This window comes from Dryobates pubescens, chromosome 25 (assembly GCF_014839835.1).
Source record: "Dryobates pubescens isolate bDryPub1 chromosome 25, bDryPub1.pri, whole genome shotgun sequence".
Lineage (NCBI taxonomy): Eukaryota > Metazoa > Chordata > Aves > Piciformes > Picidae > Dryobates > Dryobates pubescens.
In genome coordinates this window covers 10,384,457-10,406,055 of record NC_071636.1, presented here as the reverse complement: position 1 = coordinate 10,406,055, position 21,599 = coordinate 10,384,457, and the positions used below count along the sequence as shown (strand labels likewise).

Here is a 21,599-nt window from a genome sequence, read left to right as displayed (position 1 = left end):
TTAGGGACTATTAATTCTTCTCTACTTCTGAGGAGCTAATTGGTACTTGTTCTGCAGTTGTCTATTATGGCATGAGTATGAAAAGATACAGAGATATATTTAGGATCAATTTTACTTTTCATTCCATGTTGCCTTAATTTAAGAGTTACTATGAAAATTTGAGACTGCTAATGTAATGCCTGTTGAAATATCTTATAACATCATTTTAGAAACACCAGATATATTTGGGGAAAATCTCTGCTAAACTGTGAATTTCTTCAAGGAGAATGATTAACAGAAAAGCATTGTAATTATGCGGCTTGAAATTGATTCAATCCTTGATTCTTTGGAGAAGCGAAAATGCTGTTTCTGGTGTAGGTTCATTTTGATGGTTTATTGGGGTCATTCCAGACTTTCTGTCTTTTCATTTACAGTAACTCATCAGGCCTCAAAAGCCACATTGAACTCCATCATAATTAGGAATGCTGTTCCTCAGCGTATGGTTGAGGAGCTAACCCGCTCACGTTGCAGAACAACCACCAGTGCAGGTGTCCTTTAACCTTTTGGTGTAAATCTCTCTGCATGTAACTCCAGAAAGGCTGAGAAGCCAAATACCTTTTTTTAACTGTTAAATCTCGATTTGTTGGGACAGCTTGACAATCTGTGGAAATATCAACTGAGGTGCTGTGCACATTTTAGTTAAAGCCTCCAGGGAAAGCTTTCTTTATTAGGGTGTTGCTTATGCAAGCAAATTCCTTGTGTCATAGTATGGCGCAGTTTAAACAAGTGTGAATTGTGTGTTTCTTTTTCACAGTCTTTTACATCTAATACTCTTAAATTAGGAGAATTTCAGATGTGCAACCTCCTACAAAGTTCAAAACAGAGTGATTTATGATGGTTGCAGCTTCTCTTAGAGTTTATTTGCTAGGCTTGTATTTGCTGTTGTTACAGTACTGCCTTTGGTTGCCATTTTTGCTCAGCTGAGGCGTTGAAGAGCACAGTACAGCTGCTTGTACTTCATTAGTTTGGTGCCTAGGAAAATTTTGAAGGAAGAGAAGCTCAGTGTTCTTGTGTCTCCAGACTAAAATAGTTAACATACTCTGCAACAAAACAGTGCCACGAAGAGGAAGACCTGATTTTGAAACATGAGCTCCCTGCTTTGGGAGCTGCTAGAAAGGAGATTGCACTAGGCTGGCTGCAGCACCCTAGACAATGAAAAAAACAGATGTGAGATGAGAACTGGCATAACTTGAGTAGCCTGGCTCCTGCTCCAGATGACATTTACACACTTTGGAGTTACGTTGCAGCACTGGGGTCAGAATTTGGCCTACTTGTAAGATAATAATTGTTCTTTTTTGCTAATGAAGAGCCTGACTGAAATCCATTAAGTGTGGATTTTAGGTTTTCTTTTCAAAATTGGGAAGGTTTACTTGAAAGAATAGAAGTCATGCTTCGGACTGCTTCCTGTTTTATTCGTGGCTGGTTTGTATGTACTAAGGATGAATAGAATAGAATAGAATAGAATGGAATAGAATAGAATAGAATAGACCAGGTTGGAAGAGACCTTCAAGATCATTGTGTCCGACCTATCATCCAACACCACCTAATCAACTAAACCATGCAACCAAGCACCCTATCAAGTCTCCTCCTGAACACCTCCAGTGATGGTGACTCTACCACCTCCTTGGGCAGTCCATTCCAATGGGCAATCACTCTCTCTGTGTAGAACTTCCTCCTAACCTCCAGCCTAAACCTCCCCTGGTGCAGCTTGAGACTGTGTCCTCTTGTTCTGGTACTGGTTGCCTGGGAGAAGAGACCAACCTCTGCCTGTCTACAACCTCCCTTAAGGTAGCTGTAGAGAGCAATAAGGTCACCCCTGAGTCTCCTCTTCTCCAGGCTAAGCAACCCCAGCTCCCTCAGCCTCTCCTCATGGGGCTTGTGTTCCAAACCCCTCACCAACTTTGTTACCCTTCTCTGGACACGTTCCAGCAAGTCAACATCCTTCCTAAACTGAGGGGCCCAGAATAAGAAGTCCTTTGATAATATGGTAAGCAAGATACCAGTTGTGTTTGATTCTTTTACTCTACTTGATTCTGTCATGTCTAAATACTTCATCTATATATCCAATAACACAAAAAGCAGCAAGATATTATTTTAAAATAAATAAATTTTATTAGTAAAAGAAATATCTGTATCCTGTATTAATAACAGCCCACCTACTCCCTTTAAAGGTCATTCACTTAAGAGGTTTATGCTGAGGCGTTGGCTGCAGCAATTTTGTGATGGAGAAAGCAACTGTTACAGAAGACTGTTGAGTGATGGAATTGTATTGGTTCATATAAAAACAAAAAACCTTGGAGGTTAATATCTTTGTTTCATGTAACAGATGTTTAATTCTGAGCCTGGGCAACTGGCTCTTTTATGTCTGAAAAGGAAAAAAAATAGATGTTTTGGATTAGAGTTGACTGTGCAATTGTGTATGACAGATGAATTAAATTAGCCTTTTGCAAAGCTTTTGGTGTTTTGCCACTCTGAAATGTGAATTTTACTTGACTTTTTAATTTGCAGGTGGCATGAGACCATTCTGTACATGCTTCATGGTTTCCAGATAGGACAAAATATTCAAGGTTTACAGTGAAGTTATAGGACACTTTCATAGGGGTAAAAGACAAATTCTCTAGCATGTATTCTTCAGACTATAAAGTAAATGAGGGCACAAAAGGAGAGAAACCTTAAAAAATAAATTCTGCCTGTGCTTCCCAATTTTTGAATGCTGTCCAGGTTTACTGTTCCTATCTGTGTCACAGTCTGGTTTTACCTCTTGAGTGCACCAGGGCATTCTGTGAACATTTAATGAACCAGACTCTTCCGGAGTTTTATTAACAATATATGAATTGTATTTTAGGCCATGTCACCATCCTCTGCTGATTAAAACATGACAAGCCTTTTATAAAATGGGATGTTCTCTGTGTGTAGGTAGCTTTTGTGGAGTTTAATTTTAATCTGATTTTTAAGAACCCTGATTAAATTCAGCTACTTGTTACCTTGATGTAAAGGTGGAACACTTTCTGGGGAATTGCTATGGATTTACTTTGCTTTAACAGGAAACAGAATTTATCCCCTTTGATTTTAACAAGAAGGGAAACTTTCTAATTAGAGTCGCTTCTGCTTTCACAGCACATGGATTTGATACATGTGCTTTCCCTGATTCTCTTTCCTAACATGGTAAGCCTTTCTAGGATCTTTTCTTTAAAGCTGGTATCTGTTTTGTTTCCAACTTTAAAAACTTCCTTAGGACAACTTTGCATTCAAAATCCTTATTGTATATTTTCACCTTTTTGATGTATATATATATATCAAAAAAGAAATTCCTGTTTAGCGGAAAATATTTTTGTTCAGGTGATACTATTTATCATTCATAAAACCCTCATATATATCTATATCTCTATCTATCTATATATCTAAGTCCAGAAAAATGCCAGTATATGAATTACCTATCTATAACAGGTAATGAGCAGTTTAAAGTGCAGGTAACTTATAAGAAGACAATTAATTTTCCCTGATTGCAAGAGCTTCTTATTGCTTATTTAACAAAAAAAGATAAGTTCTGCTGTTCACAGAAAAGTGATGAATTACTTTGTCCAAAACACATTCTAAGGAAGGAAAATTTGCAAAGTGTTCCATAACTAAACATATTCTCATATAATTATTTCCTAAATGCACTCTTGAGGTGTCATCAAATGATACTTAGAAAAGTTTGATCCAAACCACTGACTTCTTCAGTAAATTCTAGATTGAGTGCAAGGAGATTATTCTTCCTCAAAGGAGTCTTGAAAAATGTCATGGAGGACTTTCTGGCATAAAGATGCAATACAAAACTGAGCCTTGAGAGATTTAGTGTGATCATTTCTCACCTTTAGAGTTAACGGATGAAATAAATACATCACTCTGTGTCAGTCTATACTAGTTTAGAATCTGACTCCTGATCCTGGAGAGCTGATTCATCCTAGTCATTTGGAGCTGTAAAAATATCTGCTCAGGTGTGGTGGGTTGACCCTGGCTGGATGCCAGGTGCCCACCTAAGATGCTGTGCCACTTCCCTCCTCAGCTGGGCACAGGAGAGAAAATGTAATGTAAAGCTCTTGGGTCAAGACAGGACAGGGAGAGATCACACAGCATTTAACTGTCATGGGCCAAACAGGCTCATCTTGGAGAAATTAGTTTATTACCAATCAAAGCAGAGTAGGATAATGAGAAAACAAACCCTACCTCTTAAAAACACCTTTTTCCCACCCCTCCTTTCTTTCCAGGCTCACCTCTGTTCCTGATTTTCTCTACCTCCTGCTTCTAAGTGGTGCAAGGGGAAGGGAAATGGGAATTGTGGTCAGTTCATCACATATTGTCTCTGCTACTCCTTCTTCCTCTGGGAGAGGACTCCTCACACTCTTGCCCTGCTCCAGTGTGAGAGCCCTCCCATGGGACATAGTTCTCCACAAACTTCTCCAATGTGTGTTCTTCACAAACTGCTCCAGCATGGGTCTTTTCCACAGAGTGCTTGTTCACAAGTCCTGCTATCAAACTTGCTCCATTGTGGGCTCCTCTCTCCATGGGTCCACAGGACCTGCCAGGAGTCTGCCCTAGTCCAGGTTTCCCACAATGATACAGCCTGCTTTTGGCCTCCATCTACTGTGGTGTGGGGTCCGCCATGGGCTGCCCGTGGATGTGTGCTATGTGCTGAGTGGGATAGCCTTTCTCACCATGGTCTTTACCATGGGCTACAGGGGAATCTCTGCTCCAGCTGAAGCTGCCCTTGCAGGTTTTTTTCACTTCTCTAATATACTATCACAGAGACACTACCACCATGACTGATGGGCTTGATCTTGGCCAGCAGCAGGTCTGTCTTGGAGCCAGCTGGCATTGGCTCTATCAGACGTGGGGAGAAACTTCTAGCAGGTTATCACAGAAGCCACCCCTGTAGCCTCCCCACTCTGAAAAGCTTGCCACACAAACCCAATAGATCAGGTGTGTAGAAGGGAAAGCCAGCCTGACTTCAGCTCTTGTTGCTTCATTCTGTTCAGCCAATGCAGTGGTTAATGAGCATTTTGTGTGCATAAATGGGAGAGAATTGAAATACATTGGACACAGTTGTAAAGAAATTTTTCTCTACTCTTCACTCATCTGCCCTGCAAGCTCTCACCAGGTTCAAAGCAGATTTTTCTTTTGTGTAATTTCCTTATTCTTTAGAAAAGTGGTAATCGATTCACGTGGATTTATTAATGGCTCCTTTAATTAGTTTGTTAATGGCTATATTTACAAGACTGGCTGTGTAATTCTTATTTCCTGCAGGTTACAGTATAATAATTATTGATCTTTATGCAGTCTATTAGGAAAAAATACATAGAGATTTACTGCTAACAAAGGAAGCTTTTGAAGATAATCACTCATTCAGATTTTTTTTGGAAGGCGTTTGTCTATTTCTTATGAGTTATTAGTACTAATGAGAGTCATATGTACAGTGGGAGGCAAAATGAGCTATTAACCTACACAGTAACTTGTAGAGTATTGTAAATCCTTCCTGTCTGTGTTATGAAGGGATGCATTTGTGTGACAAGCAGGATGAAGATAAAGTAGTCATGTATCTTTCAGAGACTGAAAGGTGGCTGCGAGAGAGAAGAGACAAAGCAGGGCCTCTGCAGTGATGGAAATTCTGCCCTAACCATTCCTGTGGGCTGGAGAGAGCTGGCAAGGATTTGCTGAAAGACAACTGTTAGACTAAACCTGAAAGCAAGGACCAGTGGTGCAAGGCACACATAGGCAGGGGGGTATAAATCCCTGCTTAAATTGTTTTTACCTAGCCACATTAAATTTGCTTTGGTTTACGTGGTTAAATGATACAGCTTCCTCTGAACTAGGGATAGTTTCTAATGGCTCTAGAAATATGAGAGTTTCCATGTGTATGTAAGCTACTTTTATAATGGGGTTTGGTTTCTAATGACATAGTCCCAAGTAGGGAAAGCCAATCAGATCCTGGGCTGCATCAAGCGATGTGTGGCCAGCAGGTTAAGGGAGGTGATTCTCCCCCTCTACTCAGCTCTGGTGAGACCCCACATGGAATACTGCCTCCAGTTCTGGAGCCCCTATTGCAAGAAGGATATGGACGTGCTGGAAGGTGTCCAGAGAAGGGCCATGAGGATGATCAGAGGGCTGGAGCACCTCTCGTATGAGGACAGACTGAAAGAGTTGGGGCTGTTCAGTCTGGAGAAGAGAAGGCTCCAAGGTGACCTTGTTGTGGCCTTCCAGTATCTGAAGGGGCCCTACAGGAAGGCTGGGGAGGGACTTCTCAGGATCTCAGGTAGTGATAGGACTAGGGGGAATGGAATGAAGCTGGAGGTGGGAAGATTCAGACTGGATGTGAGGAGGAAGTTCTTCCCCATGAGAGTGGTGAAGCCCTGGAAAGGGTTGTCCAGGGAGGTGGTTGAGGCCCCATCCCTGGAGGTGTTTAAGACCAGGCTGGATGAGGCTCTGGCCAGCCTGATCTAGTGTGGGCTGTCCCTGCCCATGGCAGGGGGGTTGGAACTAGATGATCCTTGTGGTCCCTTCCAACCCTGACTGATACTATGATACTACGATACTGAATTCTGCAGTAGTGTTCATTGGCCTCTTATGTTTTGAAATACCTAGAAAGTGATTTCAGAATAAAGTCCCATTTTAATATGGATTGGAACTAGCAGTTGACAATTTACACTTGATGCAACTACCTTGTAATTAGTTTACTCAGAGGAAAGTTTTGGTGTCCTTTTTTTTCACAGAGTAAAACTAGTTTTACAAGTTTTGGGTATTTTTTTCCCTATCTGCTCTGAATTCTGTCTGTTACAGCAAACATACATAGCCCTGAGACCATTACTGAGTCCCTCTTGTCTGTGGTTGCCTATCTGTCCTTTTGACAACAGGCTTCAAATCAGTATGTGACTGGCTTTTCTGACAACAGCCTGTTGGAAACTAAGTCCTGAGTAAAGCCCTTTGGAGCAGAAATCTGTGGGGTAACTTAAATCAACCCAGGAAAGATTATTCTAAAGCCATGCTGGGGTTCGGGAATTTGAAATTAATTTTTGGAGGAGAAAAACACTCCAAGCCAAATCAGGCATCATGCTTTAGAATTAGTACTGGTTTTGCCAGTTAGCCATTGTCTTTTTGTTTTGTTTTCTATTCACTGTTCCACCTTAATCTCTGTGTGTATAATAAGTCACAAGGATTTGTTAACAGCATATTCTTAACAATTTGAGATTTTAACTGCTTAGTGCAGCCAGCTGGCTGCATAAGGCTGGCCAGAGAGAGGATGGCATACAGCAGTAATACTTTACTATCCCAGAATGACAGCACAGGAGGTCATCACTCATTACCTACATGATTAGTACTGTAATTCGATCCTGAGGGGTACATCATACTTTGTGCTGTGTGCTCCTATCAGGTAGCACAGTAATGACTCTGGAATTTTGAGATTACAAGTTATGGCAGACCCGTTTATAGAAATGGTGTCCAAATGCTCATGAGGAGTCAAAGAACAAGCATTCCCCAAAGACCTTTTATTAATCTCTTGTGGAATTTAAACTAAATGATACTCTATAGATAGTGGGGGTGAAGGGCCAGTTTGGCTGTCTACTTTGTACTTTCTAACAATGATTTCCTGCCCTCCCCCCCAACCCCCAATACTCCTTCTCGCTTTCTTACGTGATGAACCTTCATTAACTGCATTTCATTTACAAGCACAAGATAAATGTAACATCCTAGTAGAGTCCTGTACGTGTGGCAAGTGAGTGTCGCTGTATTGATCACTTCATCCAAGAACAATGAGAAATTGAGCTCAGGACTTTGATTAATACACAACACATCTTTTTTTTCATCACTAGATTAGCATAATCATTACAGTCTGGGAGGATGTTTTCACTCAGAGCATCCTTCTGTAGCGGTCAAGGAATTAATTACACAAAGAGTGAATACTTTGCTAAGAATTTTTAAGTTTGGTTGTTAAGGCAGCTCTCTCCTGCTGAATCTTCACTAAAGCATGGCCAGGTGGGAGGAGTAAATATATGGGTCTGTGATCTAATCTTTGAAGAATGGTAGGTGATGATCTTTTGCATTCAGACATGGATTTTGACTGTTTAATGTGGAGGGGAGGGAGCAGTGCAGAAGAAAATCAGACTCTGTCCTCGGTTCTGAAAGCGTCTGACTGTGCAGATCTGCTTCTGCTTTCATTGACTTAGGTGGGAGCAGGACTGAGCTTTGCCAATGACAGAGCTTGATTCAACCAAGTAGCAAATTTTGAATATAACATAGTAAGTATCTTGGCAGGCTTCCTTTCCAGTAATCATCTGTTAGACTCTACATACCCTGATGGGGACTTCTGACTTGTTAAGTTTTTGCTCTGTATAGACTTTTTCAGAGTTTGTGCAGATGGACAGGAACCTGTGTATGAGGTCTTGGAATGCAGGAATTACTAGATTATTGTTGGGATTTGTATGTTTGTTTTAAAATCTTGTTATTGTTGAAAATGTTACTGTATCACTGGGGCTGAACGTGTATTCTGGAGCTGAAGTTGGGATGGAATTCAGGAGAAAAGCTGTCTGTATTCCACATCTACAGAAAAGTTAATGGTAAAAAGCAATGAAGTTTAGGCTCAAGGTGAGAAGAAAGTTCTTCACAGAAAGAGCTGTTGGCCATTGGAATGTCCTGCCTGTGGAGGTGTTCAAGAGGGGGTTGGATGTGGCACTTGAAGCCATGGTTTAGTTGTCATGAAGTGTTGGGTGACAGGTTGGACTCGATGATCTCTGAGGTCTTTTCCAACCTTATTGATTCTATGATCTTTTCTAAGATAAGGACATTACAGGAACAACAGGACAAGAGGAAACATCCTCAAGTTGCTCCAGACGAGGTTTAGATTGGATATTGGGAAAAATTTCTTCACCAAAAGGGTTGTCAAGCCCTGGAACAGGCTGCCTAGGAAAGTGGTGGAGTCACCATCTCTGGAGGGATTTAAAAGACATGCAGACATGGCCGTCAGGGACATGGTTTAGTGGTGGAATTGGCAGTGTTAGTTTTACAGTTGGACTCTATGATCTTAAAGATCTTTTCCAGCCTAATGATTCTGTGATCAAAAGACCAAGGATGACCATCAGAGATAGTCTATGGCAAAAATGGAGACCTGACTGTTACTGATTACTTTTGACCTTCCTCAGAACTTGGTCTTCACTTTGTACAGAGGAAAGCATGACATAATTTCTGCAGAATTTAATGCTACCCAGTCTCTCCAAAACAAATGCAGTATTAATGACAAGGCCTGTCTCTCAGAAGAAAATTATGCTCACAAAGGTCATGAGAAAATATATTCTTACTGTGTACTGAAAGGAGTGTGCAAGATGGAAAAGAGCCATATAAAATCTATATCTTTTGTATAATGAAAATCTGCGTTTAACTTTTCCTGCTGTGTTTTGTGCCGTTTTGTACCTTGTCATTTTGCTCTGTGCAATTTTCTCTGGGCTAAGGTACAGAGAAGGAAAAAAGAAAGAAGAGGGGTGTGAAGGTTATTTTTGATTTAAAAAATAACTTTGATAGTTGCAGCTTGCTTCATGACAGCTGTGTTAGCCTCACTTCATTCCAAATTTAAACTTAAATTTCCCTGACATGGACTTGCCCATTTTTATCTCTTTAGGGAAAGGAAATAACTTCAGTCTTGTGTTTGCTTTCCAGTGTTTCACAAATCCTTATTATAGGAAGAAGAATTGTAGAGACAAGAAGTATTCTGACATCCTTCTGTTGAACAATGCCAGAGGCAACTGGGGGCTACTAAGCATAAGGAGAGATGGCATCCTCTCTCCATGTATGATTATTTGTGGAAAGAAATGTTGTGGAGTTTGTTGTCGGTAGTAATGGATTCAGTTTTCCGTATCTGCTAAGTCTGCTGCACTGGAAGGATTCTGATGGGTGAGTGAAGATACTGTGGAATTTTGCTGAGAATAAAGGAAATTTTCTAGTTACCTAGAATTCATGCATGAATCTGGGAGACATTCCAAACATAGCAGCTTAAGACACCTTCCCCTTTTTTAATACAACAAAAAGAGCCTGAAGAAGATGGTGTTGAGCCACAGCTAGAGTATCATGTGAGACACACAGTCATCCCTGTCTCGGTGATGATGTGTATGTTCAGAATAAAATAACAGCACTGAAGAGATGAAGCCTAAGGTGAACAAGAGTGCATGTTTTAATTCATGACTCTCTGAGCTAAGGAACACAGCTAGTCATGGCCACTCACCCTCTCGTGGAGTCCTTATCACCATTTCTGAGGAGAGAGGACTGACATTATGCACTGTGCAAAACCTTGCCATGTGTGCAGCTTTTAAAAAGCATGTCATTGTAAACTGGAAAGCATATTTGTGAAGAGAGGGAGAAATAATTATATGGTTTGCAATTGTTGGCCTTGAAACTCTGGGAATGGTAGCTTGACAGACTCCAGGGCTTGCACAGCATTTTAGATAACCCCCTGATACTTTGTGTTCTCCCATCCCAATCTGCCTTAACGTATCGCTCATGCAATCATTTTCACTGCAGTCGAGATCCATGGTTATTAATGCACATGCTCTAAACCCGTGTGAACAGAAGCTTTTATTGCACAGTCTGTCTTTATGGCACACTTCATTTCACTTAGAATAAATTATCATGCATTTATCATTAGTTAGCAAGATATTAACATGAATATAAACAAATATATGGCACCTTTCTTCATGAATATTTCCTTTTAACCATGTAGGGGATGTGGCAAGCACTTTTTACATATGTTGTTCTTAATAAATGTGTTCTCTGTTTCTACATATGTGTATTTAAATGGAAAGAATCTTGCCAGAGATTCTTTTCTGGGAGCTCCAGATCTATTAGAAAGAGGATTATGAGGCAAAAAAAGCCCCACTCCAATATAATTAGAAAAAGTATTCATAATGTATTAGAGGATGATAGTCCCTTTGCTGATCTATGTGGAGTACTTCAGTCTTCACTATTATTATTAGAAATAGAGTTACTTCGGTGCAGTTGTAGTACAGTGAAGCTACAAATAGAGGCCTGATTGCAGCATAAATAGGCAAACCCGAACTGGCTTTCTTCTAGATCATGTAGGTACCACCATGTCTGAAACTTCAGCCATTGGGAAGCTCTTACAGGATATGCTGAAGTCAGTTCATGGATTTACTGCTTCTGGCAGCATGGGGTATTAGTGAGACTGAGACAGTACAGCTCAAAATCTTTTCTCGCCCATTTGTTTTTCCTTTCCCTGTGAGGCTGTGAAGAATCTCTCATAACACTGACTATACTTGAAATTTGAGAAGGTTTTTCTCCCGTTTAAAGGCTCTTTGAAGAAGTGTGGTTGATCTGAATGTATGTCTCCTCTTCTGTGCAGTGTTACTTGGTTTGTGGAATCTCTGCAGAGCAGATTCGGATTTTCTCCCTCTACAGTCTGTCCATCTGTGTGTCATGCCTATTTCCTCCTTACACAGAAAATCCCTTCTAACAGATGCGATCATTCATGCAGCAACACAGCATTTCTGCCCATTTTACCAAGGGCTATCATGAACAGCCTGCTCTCAAAGGCTGGAAAGCTTTGTGCAGTAATACCAATAGGTAAAAATAAAAGTATGGCATATTCTGCATCTGAAGGATTGCTGTGGCAGAATAGTCAATCTCAGGGTATTTGGTGCTTTTGAGAAGTTATGGATTTAACTATGAATCCCACTTCCGTTTATTAAAAACACTTCACCTTTCTGTGTTTGTGGAGGAAACCCTGAACATATATGAGTCCTTAAGGTTTATATCTAAAGACAAATAAAAATGAATCCTTAATATTTCTGTGTAAGTTATTGCAATTCCTTCTTTCCAAGACAGGAACAAACCAGCCTGAGACTACAGACCAAAATATTAGAGCTGCAATTGCTTTGTTTGTGGATTTATTTATTTTTTCTTTGATGTTTTGAATGGAAGGAAAAATTAGAGAAGGACAAAGAAAATCTCTGTTGTCAGTTTGGCTTCTTTTTATTTATTTTTTTTTCTGCAAAGTTTGTTGTAACAACAGTATTTATCATAATGCCTTCAGCGTCCTCAAACAAGGGATGTTACAGGAACACAAAGTCAGATTACACTGTTTAGTTAGGGACTTTATTTCTGGACTGTGTAGATAGACACACAAAAATGTGGTATCTGCAAACTTGAGTACAGATATTTACTCCCAAGTATGTATTTCCTTCTTGGGCTCAACTGAAAGAGTTCCCCAACAAAGTCAGCAAAATCCAGCTATGCTGGGGACTTGACCCTAATATCTTGCCTTCTGCTGCTTCCCTGAATTGGTTCCTTCTCTGCATTTAGGTCACTCTTAATGTCTGTGATAAAGATAAGAATGAAAGCTCCATGACATGCAAGTAAGCTATGGGGGAATCAAGAAGCCTTATATATCACATCTTTCATAGGTCCTGCATAAATGTGGATGGATATCTCCTTCTGTCCCTCCACAAATTTTCAGTCTGTCTCTGAAAAGCCCAAGCAATCTAATACCAAAGTATGATTGTATAGATGCATTTTACATGCAACATACAAGTGTGGTGTGTTTCAGTTACTCAGTTTCTCTCACCAAAGCTTTCACTTCAGGCTTGTGTCTTAATTCCAGTAGGATTTTTGAGCCATTATAAGAATGTAAAAACATATTATGACAAAATGGTGGAAAAAAACATACTCTCTTGATGTGTATTTCTTCCAAGGTTCTAAAAGAAGGATAAACCCAAGGTTTTCTTGTAACTCCACCCCTAGTTTTTAGCTCCTGAGAAAAGAATTGCTCATCCAAAGGTAATGATGACCAATTAGGAAAGAGCTGTACAATATTTTTGCAAATAACATGTTTCGCTTTGGAGTACATTTGTCTTCAAGGACATCTTTCTCCATGGTGAGGCGTAGGTGGAGAAGTGATCTCTAAGATAGAAAAGCTATTTCAGTACCTGCTGCCTTATTTATTTAATCTAAAACATTGAAGCACTTTATCCAGTCTCCTTCAACACATTATTGTAATACGAAATTGCTATGGAGTAAAACCTCGCCACAAACCTATACTCTTTTCAAGTTCATAGGTCTACAGAAGCCCAACACAAATATTAATTGCATAATTTAGTTCTTTTGATAAATAATTCTGAATACTACAAAATGGTGCTTTTTTATATGCTTGAACAGTTAGAAACTATCCTACACTCTTAACAGCAGTATGATTACTTTTTAGGAAGAGAATAGAGGAGCTGTAAGTTCATTGTATTAACTTAGTTTTCAAATGTTTCCCTTAGTCACCATGATCGGGTGTTTGAATATCCACTTGTATATTGTTAGACGTTATGAAGTGGAAAAGTGAAAACAAGGAAACTTGCTTACATGAACTAATTTGCTTGTATGAAGAAGGGTGTGAATTTGTGACTGGAAAAATAGTTGAGGATGGGGAAGGTGTTGCTCTAATTTGTCTGGTTTTCACTATCTAAATCTATTTTAATTGCCAACAAATTAGATCACTTTCCCCCAAGTCAAGTCTGTTTTGCCAGTGGTGTCCTCCCTGTCTTTATATCAGCCCATGAGCTTTTTGTCTCGTTTTCTCTTCCATGTGAGGGGAGGACAAGTGAGAGAGTGGCTGGGTGGGTGTCTGGCAGCTTGCCATGGTCAACCCACCACAGTCCTGCATGCATATTTCTAAATCTTGTGGGGGATAACCATCATTCCCAAAGTTGTGAGGGTATTTTCATGTTGACCAAAGAGTTTGCTTCTGTTAAGATCATGAAATAGTTTTCTAGCATATTTGCCCTGTGTCAGCCCATTGGGATTCTGGTAAAACAGCAGGGCCTTCCAAAATTGAAAGTTGTATCTGAGCTTCTGTTCTGCTGGGTAAATACTAATTATTATTATTAGCAATAAGTGCATAATCCTGTTAATTTATGCTGTGCTTTACAAACATAGATAAGGCATGCTCTCGAACATTAGGAAGTTGCAGTTGAAATTAAACACGCAGCATTCCGAACAACTGCGAAGGGTAGAGAAGCATTAACAAAAAACCAAATGGAAGATTTTGAGGAGGAATCAGCAGAAGAGTGGGAGTTCTGGCTAACTGTCTGTCATCCCAGATTTATGTGTGAGAGCTGTGAACAGCAGTCACCCCTCTCCATTCTCAGCATGTCTGGAAAGCTATGAAAGATGGGTGGTTTTTTTGCAGAAATTATGGGAGTGCGAAAGGGCTGTGTAACATCTGAGCATTTAAGACAAACAAGTTGATTTGTTCTCCTTTAATGGATTGCTTCATGTTTAATTTCAGCCTCTACAAATAATTGGCTGGGGGGTTAGGGAACAGCTCTTCAGGTACTTTTTGGTGTTGATACCTATGTTGGATACACGTGCAACTTAAGAGTCATTTTGCAGCATGTTTTTGCTCATATTTTTGGGAGAACACGTTTTGGCTTTTCAGTATTTTTCCAATTACTTTATTACTAGTCCTGTTACGACTTTAATTCGTTAAGCACTGTAACTAAGTGAAAACAAAATGAAACAAAACCTTCTCTTTGTGAGGGGGAGGAGGAAAAGTTATAGTATCACAGTATCACCAAGGTTAGAAGAGACCTCAAAGATCATCAAGTCCAACCTGTCACCACAGACCTCATGACTAAACCATGGCACCAAGTGCCACATCCAATCCCCTCTTGAACACCTCCAGGGATGGTGACTCCACCACCTCTCTGGGCAGCACATTCCAATGATGAATGATGAAGTTCTTCTCGTTTGCATATTAACATTGTTTTCATTCAGTTTTTGATATGTCTTTCTCCTCTGAATTTCTGGAGTACCCCCTTTATGCATAATATTTCTTGTTTTGTCTGCATTGAGCTTGAAAATACTGGGTTTCCTTTTATTTATTTATTTTTTCCCAGCATCATCTCCAGTAGGTCCTGCAGACAGTTGAAGCTAATTTGATTGTGTCTTGCTGTGGACTCTCAAACAGGATACTGAAATTTAAAGACGAGAATGTGATATATGGAAGAGGTGTAAAATATCCAGCCATGAGTGGGAAATGGGAAATCTGTTCTGAAAGAGAGACACACTGAAAATTTTAAAAATGTAATTTATGGCTAGGAAGAGAAAACTAATATAGAATCACTTTTCCAGACACCTCTATGGAAAACCTTTCTATCATCTGGGCTTACATCCAGGCAAAGTCAACTGATGGTCACAGAAAATTTTCTATGGAAGCAGTCTCACTGTTGTAAAAGTCAAGTAAGATCTGACCCTTGTACTAGACAGAGATTTAGTGTAAGCCCCAGGAGTTGCTGCACTCTTTACGTGATTTATAAGACAGTTGCTTGCTTTGCCTCCTGATCTTGAAACTAGATCTGATGCTTCATTGTTTCAAAAAGTTAACTGGTATTGCAGATTTCTTTCAAATGCTTAATGTTAAGTGTTGTAATTATGTAAAGTAATACTGTTGTTGTACTGGATCATTTTTATGCTCTTTACTCCATCTGCTTGCTCAAGGCATTGAGTTTTATTGCTAATAATTTTTTGGTCAGACGAAGTATGGAAGAAATGATGGATGTGATCCTTAATACTCAATTCTTCAACAATGTTATTGGCAAACTGACCTTCCAAAGGCTTGGAATTGCAATCTTTTCCATACCTGAAGCAGTAATTTTCCTTCTACTGTATATTAACAACCACATAGTAGGTTCTTTATTCTTTATTAGGTGATAAAATGACTTCGACATTTTAATAACAGCTGGCCAATTATTTTAATTTCCCCCTTTATATGATTAATAATAGTCTAGATAGACATGTGGATATAGTATCTCTCTACTTACTACGTGGGTTCATGCATATATAATGTAATATGGAGATAGGATGGATATAGAAAATAATAAGCAATCAGTATAATGGCTTCTAGTCAAAAACAATAATCTGAGCACTTAAAAAATGGAAAGATTCTGGATTGGGAATATGAAATAGCTTAGAATTTTACAGCTTCAGTTAATTATTCTTAAAAATCCTCAAGCCAGAAGAGCTAAATTCTTTAGAATGAAATCTTTTGCTGACTTTCTAAAGCATTTTGCCTTGTCCAGCCAGTGAATTGTCTGTGGGCATTTTGCTCATAATAAATATCCCCCTCACTTTGGGGAGAGCGGATTACAAAACAACAAACTGATCTCTTGAGATTGGCTTTAGGTTTCAAGTTGATTTGGCTGGGGACATTATCATAGGAATTTAAGAATTATTCAGGATATTTCCAAAGATGCAGTCAGTAAATTGCAGCGGCAGTTAATAGAGCACTTGCATATTAAACTGAGTGGGAAGTTTATTAAATAAATTTCTTAAAACTCTAATAAGTGTACTGGAAATAACTAGCAGAGAGCCATGCAGAAGGAGCAGCAGTAGCTAAAAAGCAGATTGCTTTAAATGGATCATAGAAGATACCTGTGGCTGTCTTTTTATAAAGGAACTGAAACACATGAGACTTAGACGATTCTGAGATGAATGAAGTAAGACATTTTGCACAGTGAACCACAGCTGACAATGCACAACTGCAGTATTAGTGCCAACTGCATGCTTTTGCTGGCTTTTGACAGTCATAATTTATAGACTGTAGTTGTGTGGTTTGCATAATGTGTTATATAATTGTATCATAGATTATGTGATACTAGCTAGAACTCGTAATAAAGAAGTTCACTTTCAGATGATATATAACTGTTAATTTAAGTTCTCTGTTGTTTTAATTCCAAACATAGGAGGCATTTGATTTGTTCTCAACTGCACATAGCTTTGAAAATATTATCATCAATAATAATGATGGTATTTGCTTTTGTAATGGAATTCATTTTTGTTCCCACCCTTGCTGCTGCTTTTTTTTTTTCCCGAAGAGCAACAGAACCTTTTCCACCTGATAGGATTTTTCCTGTTGCACGATTTCATGACTTAAACTTTTTTTTGCATAACAGTGGCTGATGGTCTCACTCTAGATCAGAAGTAGCCCAGCAAAGAGGTTTTGGTTGCTCTCTCTTGAATCTCATTTTGCTCTCTTTCTCTGTGGTGGCTTTTTGCACAGTTCTTTGTCATACTGCACCAGAGTGATAAAATTGGAGATCTCTGCCTTGATATGGGCAACAGGAACAGCTCAGAGAATGCTCCTTCACCATGTGAGTGATCATTTTGCAGTGCTAGCCTGTACGTATAGCATTACTAATGTTCCTTGAGTCTTTTTTTCTTTTTAATTGCAGGTCTGCCAAATCCAGGCTTTAAAATATAACTTGGTAAATATCAATGATTTATTTTTGTTCTTAACTGTATTCCAGAGGCCAGACTGAAGAGTTGAAACTCCCTACATCACAGCGTGCAATTTTCCAGTATTTATTTAGTGCAAAGCCGCAGACCATACAAAGTAATCCCAGTGCAATATCAACTCGCAAACAATTTTCTAAAGCATCTTTAATGTACAGTGTTACTGTACCCAGAGGTGTAGGAGAGCAGTATTAATGCAGGCATGATAGTTCTGAGTGTTCATATGAGTCCTCAAGGAATAATAAACAGCTTGAAATAACAACCAACAAATTCTCTAGACGCTTTTTATCCATGTGTCGGCAACTGTGTTGATTCCAGATCAATGCAGGGTATTAAGACATTTATATGATTGAGCTAAAAAGCTGCCAGGTTGTACAAGCATCAGGCTTGTAAAAAATAGGAGAACGGAGTAGAGCCAACTGTACTCTATTCATAACCTGCAGGAATGGATCTTCTGTATGATATAACAGATAGTGTCAGTGGGAAGATTTTGGTGTTAATTTAGTGCATGCACTGGGAATGTCAAGGTACGTGAATGTCACTTGACTACCAAATCCTGGTATTTGAATATTTTGTTGCTGTACAATGAGGCTTTACTGGCAGTAAGGCACAATTCCTTCCTTACAAAATGGAAACAAAGCCTTTCTTTCAGACGCTGTCCCAACAGAGCTCATAATAACACCTGTTGTACCAATCCTGGCTTTGCCTCTCTGGGTCAGCTCAGATTCTTACTCATGCCACAATTTGGTGTCACAGAAATTCTCTGCAAAGTAGTGAGTACATCGAGTACTTCTGTGACTATCAGTTGTTGTCTTGGCTCATATCATGGCACAAATTCTAGACAGGGAAGCTGATCTGAAGATGATGAAGTCCTCTGGAGCTTTTTTAATTTGCTGTGTAGAGATTTGGATCAGACTATGGTTGGTTTTTTTGATTGTATGTGTCAAAACCTTCCACTGTTCTTAAGTCATTAAATGAATGTTCTGGATACTCACACAAGTGCTGCTGGTGTTTAAATTCAAGTAGCATTTAGTGTGAAAACATGTTATTTGTTAATTGTCATCTGCTGTTCCTCCTTGTAAAATACTTATCAGCAAGTTAGGAATCTATGAGTATTTCTTTTATTTCATTGACCTAATTTCAGTTTTAGTTGCTTTACCAGTTGAAATCCAAATGGAATAATGTTCATCAAACAGAGAGAGAAAACAAGTAAAAGATCAGAGACTTGACTTTTCTTGCCTTTATGTCTGAGTCCTGCTCAGTAGAAAATATTTTTTGCAGTGGATATTAGCTTTTTCAGAACTCCCAGGCTTTCATGTCATGTAAGAGCAAACCACTTCTTCACAGGAATGCATTACACAGTTTTAGCTAGATACTGCACAAAGAAAAGCTTTCTCAATATCATCACTGTTACCTCTTGGAGCTTATTCCTGCAGCCCTATTTCTGTGACAGATTTACTCACTTGAGTAATCTCATTGGCTTAAATTGAATGCTGTCAGGAATAACAACTGTGTGAGTAAACTAGCCATTACTTTTATCCCTTCTTTTTGTAAACTAAGGTGTTAGAACTGTTCTCTCTTAAATATCTTTTCCAGTGCCCCTTGCACCATCCAAGTAGCACAGCACTACATAAAATTCATTACAACTCAATTATAAGGCTCATTAGGTGGATGCTGGCATTTTCGTTATCTTACCAAGTTGTGAAACATATTCATTTATTATCCATGGTATTGTTAAAATCAGAATGTTACAGTGAAATCAAACATAACATGGATCTCTGCCAAGAAAATGTTTTTTGTAGCCTGCTTTGAAATCTCCCTATGCTATGTGCATGGCTGAAACACAATGGGAGTGAAACTTTGGGGGGGTGTAACAAAGTCAGAGCACCTTTGACAGATTGCCACTGCATGCTGGCTTGTGGTGGGTTTTATCCTTTTAATCTGTTGAATTTTTCCAGCATGTATAAAATATATTTGTCTACCTGTACACCTTTAAATATGATCCAGCTCATGCTTTCTTCATTAATTAGCCTTGGTTTGTGCAGTAGAATGCTAGCAACAGCAGAATCTGTGACAGGGACTCAAAGTTTCTAAGTGCTCTACACAGCTAACAGAGTAATTTGTCATATTCCAAGGAGTCAGAGTGAGCATCCCCACCCAGGATGGCATTTACTGACACTCAGGGGCTTCTTGACTTAGTGGATCATTAAATAAATGTACATCTGATTATTTTCAACACTGAAAGAGTGCTTCTGTGTATGAGATTTGGAAACCAGGTTAGCTTTTCAGTTTAACCACTCCTTTCTAAAACAGGATTTCTCTTGGGTCAATGTGTTTGTAAATATGTTGTGTACTACCATTATGTGCAAATTAGTGCAGTTTGCTTACACCACATCTTATTCTAAGAGGCTTATTTCATTGTGTTGTCCCTTTATTATTAACTTAAATGGGGACAGAAGAGACTTCAGTTAAAAATTTTTCCTCATGCAGTTGTTTCTTGGGACATTTCTGTTAGCACCTCCAAGTGCTGCCTTTAGTACTTCTTAGGTATCCTTGTTGCCAACTCCTTTATGCAACTGAACAAGACCTCCTAGTACCTCATTATGTCAGATAGTTCAAGCTGAGCTTCTGTGAACCTGCCCAGCTAGAGGGTTTCAGTAGTAGTAGTTGTACAGCTGTGCACCTATGGAGATCTGCATGGACCAGGAAAGGAAATCAAACATTCAAATAATAGAATGCCAAATTCAATAGAAAGAAAATTTACATCTCTGTGTAGTGATTCCCACTACAAAGCTCTGTTTCTTCTGTCTTTGTGGGTTATGTGGTGTCAACACTTTGTTGGATGTTGTGCATTTCTTTTTGAATATTATAGTTATTGTTCAGCTCTTTCCTTATGAACTCCTCTTGTTCTGATCATTGGAGTAAGGACCACAAATCTGCACAATCTCATTGCTCACGATGTTTCCATTATGTTCTGCTTCCTCCCAAAGTAAACAGAACTAGTGTTTCAGTTTTGGCCTGAATTCTACTGTGTCCCTTTAATTCAATGAAATTTAACCATCCTGTATCCTGCTACAGTTTGTCAGCCTGAGTCTAAACATTATGAAGTCACAATCTATTTATGTTGTACCTCCTTTACACAGAGACAGTATCTTGATTTTCTGTGTTGTTTGCATCTTGATGGGTCTTCCTATGACAAAATAATGGATCAAAAGTGACAGGTTTGAACAGTTTGGAAACAGGCACATCCCCAATGATGAGTGAAGACCTCCAGACAAAGGTATCAAGGAGAGCTCATGCACCCATTTCACTGGTGAAACCTATTGCTGAGGTTAACGTAGGGCTTAACACTGGGGTAAAGAGAGGACTTACAGCAGTCTAGCACACTTCATGTTCATGTGCAAAGTGCCCAAAAGTGGGGGAAATACCACTGAACTCTGAAGAAATCAGAATAGACTGGAACCTCACTTCTCAAGGGGTCTGGCTGACATCCATTGAAGTAAGCCCCTGCTTTGTGAGTACCCTACTTGGTGAGTGTGGTGGTCACAATCTGACTCCAATTAAGAGCTGCTTTTCCAGCCTAAGGCAAAAAGTGTGCTTGCTTCTTAGCAAGCCGACAGTCAAGTATTCCCAGGAGTGTATCGACCGTGTTTTACTTATTCCCCTGCCATTCTGTCAAAGTGAGATGAAAAGAGTTGTGTTTGTTCTTACTCCCCTCCTCAGTGGCCAAGGTAATGAATCTTCTGTAGTCTGTCAATGTCTGTGTTCTCTCCATTACTCAGAGACACTAAGCAAGATAAATGGTGCAGTGTAATGACTGCGTAAGAATTCCGGTCGTGATGTGTCTAACTGGGCAGGGCAACTCCTGGAGTTACACCCTGTCATCCACAGATCCTATTTCTGTAGGACTTTGAACTTAGCTTTTGATGTTTAGACTGGAGCCTTACTCCCACAAATCTCAGATTAAGTGAAGCCTTTTGTAACATCTTTGCCTATATGGTCATTTCTTCTGCTTCCCATTTGAGAGCATAAAGGACTGTGTAAATTCACCTATAAGACCACCTGTGTCAGTGAGAACTTGTGCCCCAGAAAATTAAGTTCTTCTGCAGTACAAAGTGTTCAGATTTCAAGCTGCAGAAACCTTTTGAGTAAAAGCTACTCAGTGAAGAGTTTCCTCTCTTAGAAAACTGCTGTATACACTAAATTGCATTGTGTGGCTGCCTCCTGTTTAGATAAGCACATAAATG

General features: G+C 39.4%; 1 protein-coding gene across 2 annotated transcripts in view; it reads left to right on the top strand.

Moving 5' to 3' along the window:
- The window catches only part of TMEM132D (transmembrane protein 132D), a 283,554-nt gene that overhangs the window by 22,669 nt on the left and 239,286 nt on the right, over positions 1-21,599 (top strand). Inside the window, exon 1 of one of the 2 annotated variants that reach the window (XM_054173067.1) lies at positions 9,923-9,957. The exons of the other annotated variant lie outside the window; for it this stretch is intronic. Within the exon in view, the coding sequence (XP_054029042.1) occupies positions 9,954-9,957 (4 nt within the window). The 5' untranslated portion in view covers positions 9,923-9,953. Of the gene's footprint in view, positions 1-9,922; positions 9,958-21,599 lie in introns of those variants that run through there. 2 annotated transcript variants of the gene reach the window in all.